The 4,392-nt window shown below is 45.4% G+C and overlaps 1 protein-coding gene across 2 annotated transcripts in view; it reads right to left on the bottom strand.

Moving 5' to 3' along the window:
• Positions 1-2,820: 2,820 nt before the first annotated feature.
• ARMC12 (armadillo repeat containing 12) overlaps positions 2,821-4,392 on the bottom strand; it is a 12,501-nt gene continuing 10,929 nt past the window's right edge. The window contains exon 5 of one of the 2 annotated variants that reach the window (XM_019667487.1): positions 2,821-3,692. In XM_019667487.1, coding sequence (XP_019523032.1) covers positions 3,372-3,692 — 321 coding nt within the window. In that variant the 3' untranslated portion in view covers positions 2,821-3,371. The remainder of the gene's footprint in view (positions 3,693-4,392) is intronic. The other variant, XM_019667489.1, reaches the window with a different exon arrangement.

Raw genomic sequence — 4,392 nt, 5'->3', positions numbered from 1 at the left:
GCCGGCCCAAGTTCTCTTTACTCTTACTAATCAATTCTTTGTTTCTCCAATCCCATTGTAAAATTTCCCTGCTCCAATTACTGTGTGGTTTCTCTCTCTTGACCTAGGTTGGACCTAGGTTGATATACTAAGTTTGGTCATCCTCGGCCGACTCTCTTCTCATTACCATCAGCCAATTGTCATCACGTGTCTACCCAGAGCAGGCTCTTCCTTTAAGGCTTTTAAGCAGTTAGATATGACCCACTGCAATAAGAAGAGCAAAGTTTATAAAATCCAAGCTTTGATTTGCCAAATGCCAAACAAGGGGTTCCGATGAGAAGTGCCACAGGAAGCAGCCAAGGCTGACACAGCTGAAAAAAGCTCTGGGCTACAGTACATGACACTACAGGACACGGCCCAGTAAAAAGGAGAAGGGCATTGCAGGCAGGGAAAAGTTTATACCAAAAGCTCAGAGGGAGTTTGGCTAGAGATGAGATTTGACATGGTAGGCTAGCAGCAGGCAAGATGACCAGATTGGGAAGGGCCTTAAATGCAAACCTAATTCATTTGGTGCCATCATGAATAAAAGGGTCCAGTGACCATATCTTCCAGAACTAAACTCAACCTGCTTTTGCTGTAAGTATATTTATACTTGTCAGATGATGTGACTTAGCTTTGGGGCTGAGAAAAAGTTCACTATGGCAGTGAGGAGCCCCTGAAGGTTTTCGAGGATGATGAGATGTGGGGTTCTAAGATTATCCTGAAGTGTGTAGGGCTGGAGAGGATGGAGACCAGAAGTAGGAAAGTGATGACCCAAAAGTCCTGATGTAGGGGATAGGGTAGCAGCAGTGGAAATTGGAGAACTGGGTCGATGTGAGATGTTCAGAATGGCTGGTTGGATGTAGCAGCAAGGATAAGTTGAAGGTGTTGCCCAACTGGTGACATCAGGGCTGGTTGAGGGGTGGGCAGGGTGATGTTGGCTTTTGGTAAGTTCCATTGGGGTGACTGCAGTGTATCCACGTAGCAGGAAGGAGCAGCCTCAGGCCTGAACTCAAGAGCGAAATAAGGGCTGATGATGCAAATCTGATAACGGCTCAGAGGTGACAAGTCAAACATTGGGAGATAGTGACAAGGATGGCCCCTTAGTAGAAACTGGCTCTCTCTGATCAGCCCATTTTCCTCAATAACCCTCCACCCAGCCCACCCAAGTGATGAGGCCATGGGTCAGGGACAGATTTCCTCAGGTAATTCAGTCCTAAACTGGTTCCACATCATCTTCTCTCAAGGACCCAGGCTGAAGGTGGCTCTTCATTGTGTTTCTACAATTCCTTTATGTTTCTACAATTTTTCGAGAAGAAAAAGAAAGCCAGAAGCGTTGAAGTATTTCTCAGCCCCACAGATTCTGGCTTAGAATCCATGGTCCACTCTCATGGGGCACAGGCCAAGGAATATAAAAGCCAAAAGCCCAAGACTAGGAAGTTCTAATCCTATTTCTGTCCCAGACCAGTCATGTGACCTTGAGCAAATCAATTTCCTTCTTTGGGTTTGTTTTCTCTTCAGCAAAATGGGAGGCTTGGCCTTGGACTAGATTTTGGTTTTCAAATCCTGCCTCTGAAGAACACTGGGGTTCCAAGGCTGAGTCAACATGTTCTGCCTCCTAAATCAAGTAGTAACAGACTGTGAATAGCTCCCAATTTTACGGTTTTCTCCCGTAATGTTTTCTTCAACCACTGGCAATCAGTACTGTTTGCCAGCAAGGGCTTGCAGATAACACAATAAATGAACAAGTGGGAAATGCAGTGAATGGGAAAATCTGAGAATGGGTGGCCATATTTGGATTGACAATCTTCTTGTTTCTGGAGACTTCATGGATATGGATTTGTATTACACAGTCACTCTGGTTTCTATCACACAAGTACTCTGGTTTCTAAAGCTAAGTTCTAGTGGCAGCTCAGGGTGCTTCAAAGGGCACTCTGGGACTCCCTAGTGCCTGTAGCCCAAAGAGACTAAAGAAACATTGGACTCAGTGATCTCCAAGGATCTTTTCAGTATACTGTCTCATTTTCACAATGATGATTTCCTAGCTCCCCAAAGCCAATCTTTGATGAATACCCTCTTCAGGCAGAACATGGTGCCTCATATTCATTAATTCATAGAACTCCCATAAAATTCTCCCAACACCCTCATTAGGTAAGTATTATTATATTCATTTTTACGGATGAGGGGACTGAGGTTCCAGTAGGGTAAAATGGTTTGCCCAAGGTCACACAGCTAGTGACAGAGCTGGGATTTGAAACTGAGTCTGATTCCAGAGCCCTCACTTCTCCCCAATATGCCTGCAGTTCTCTGTCATTAATTCTGTCACCAAACACTTTCAGTTCTTCTTTGGACACATGGTAAGACTAGTCTCCCCTACCTCCTTAAGCCAGTAAAATGTAAGCAGAAGTGGTGAGCATTGTTTCTGGTGGAATTTTTTTTTTTAAAGATTTTTATTGGGGAATTGGGGAGGGGAACAGCCAAGTTGTTGTCCTTTATTCTTAGTTGTGGAGGGCGCAGCTAGCTCAGCTCCAAGTCCAGTCGCCATCCGGCCGCCCGTCGGCAGCTCGCGGCTGCTCAGCTCAAGGTGCCGTGTTCAATCTTAGTTGTGGGTGGGGGTAGCCCACCATCCTGTGCAGGAGTCGAACTGGAAACCTTGTTGTTAGGAGCACGTGCTCTCACCAGCTGAGCCATCCTGCCACCTGTTGACAGCTCAGCTCGGGCGCAGCTCACTGGCCCATGTGGGGATCGAACCGGCGACCCTGTTGCTCAGAGCTCACGCTCTTAACCAACTGAGCCACTCAGCTGGCCCTAAGGTGGAAATTTTAAGAGGCAAGATCACTGCCAAGATTTCTTTTCCTTCTCGAAAAATTGTAGAAACATAAAGGAATTGTAGAAACACAATGAAGTGCCACCTGCCCTTCCACCACCAACCCCACCTGATGGGCATGCAATGTGAATAAGAAATAACCTTAATCATTTTTATGTTGCTAAGGTATTGGAAGTTGTTTGTTCCTGTGGCTTAGCCTATCCCCTCCTGAGTAATCCTACGTTATACAATCTCCTGTTGATTACCTCTGGCCTCAGTCCCCAAACCTGCCTTCTCCCCGAAGCTCCCTGGAGGCACTGGCTCCACATTCCAATCTGAAAAGCAGCAAGAGAAAGGACTCTGTCCCCTAAACAGGGAAGTGGGGGTGTGTTTTGGGAGATGGGCCATGCTTTGCCGTATCTAGGGTAGGCGTTATGCTGCATGAAATTTCTACCCAGCCCTGGAAGACCTTGGACAGACACTACCCCTCAAGCTTTTCTCCCATACTCATTTATTGGCTCTCCTTAATTTTATTCCCCATTATTAATTAATGTAGGAATGACTGGCTTGGGCAGGAGGAGGGCCGCAATCCCACGTCCTTGGAGCACTGCAGGCTGACGATGACCTTGCAGGCCTGGATCTGAACCTCCTCATCAGGGTGGATGACCAGGGCCAGCAGTCGGTCTGCCAGGTGTGACTCATCCCCAAAGAGAGCTTCATGCAGAGACTCCTCATTGTAATGCCATTTCACGGCACGGTAGTGCGGTGTATTCCGGCCCTCACTCAGCCGCTCGGCGAACACCAGCACCTCGAACAGCAGACTCCCCGGTTGTGTGGCCTGGAACAGGTTCAGGAAGTTGGAGTGCACCTGTGATGGGATGGAGAGAGGATGGAAATGAAACTCAAGGCAAGTTCTAAAGTCCTTCTTCCATCTTCCTATTGCCTCGACTCCCCAATATACCTAAGTTTCAGATTCAACTGTATAGACTTTTTTTTTCAGTTTTCCTTTTATTATCATTCCCTAACATAATTACATTGTGGTCATAAAATGAGTAATATGGTAATAATACTGATTCTGGGATATATGTTATGACAAGCTTAAAGTTTAATGTGTAGCTAATTTTTATAAATATTTTGTGTGCTTGAGGGGGATGTGCATTTACTAATTATAGAGTGTTTGGGCATGTCTAATGTCTCAAGCTTATTTGTTATTCACAGCAAATACACCCTTACTAGTTTTAGGTTGTTGTCTAGTAATTGCTGAAAGAGTAGTTGAAACCTCCCACTGTGGTGGTAGATGTGTCAATTTTTCTTTATAATTATCCAAGCATGAGAAAGGAGGAAATTTTGCCGTTTGTGACAATGCGGATGGACCTTGAGGACATTATGCTAAGTGAGATAAGCCAGACAAAGACAAATACTACATGGTATCACTTTTGTTTTTAGGTGGAAGCTAAAAAAAAAAAAAAAAAAAAGTCAAACTCATAGAAACAGAAAACTGGTTGCCAGGAGCTCGAGGGTGGGGGAAATAGGAGAGGTTGGTAAAACGGGACAAACTTTCAGCTGTA

The sequence above is a fragment of the Hipposideros armiger genome, unplaced genomic scaffold, assembly GCF_001890085.2.
Source record: "Hipposideros armiger isolate ML-2016 unplaced genomic scaffold, ASM189008v1 scaffold_497, whole genome shotgun sequence".
Lineage (NCBI taxonomy): Eukaryota > Metazoa > Chordata > Mammalia > Chiroptera > Hipposideridae > Hipposideros > Hipposideros armiger.
This window is presented reverse-complemented; position numbering and strand designations above follow the sequence as displayed.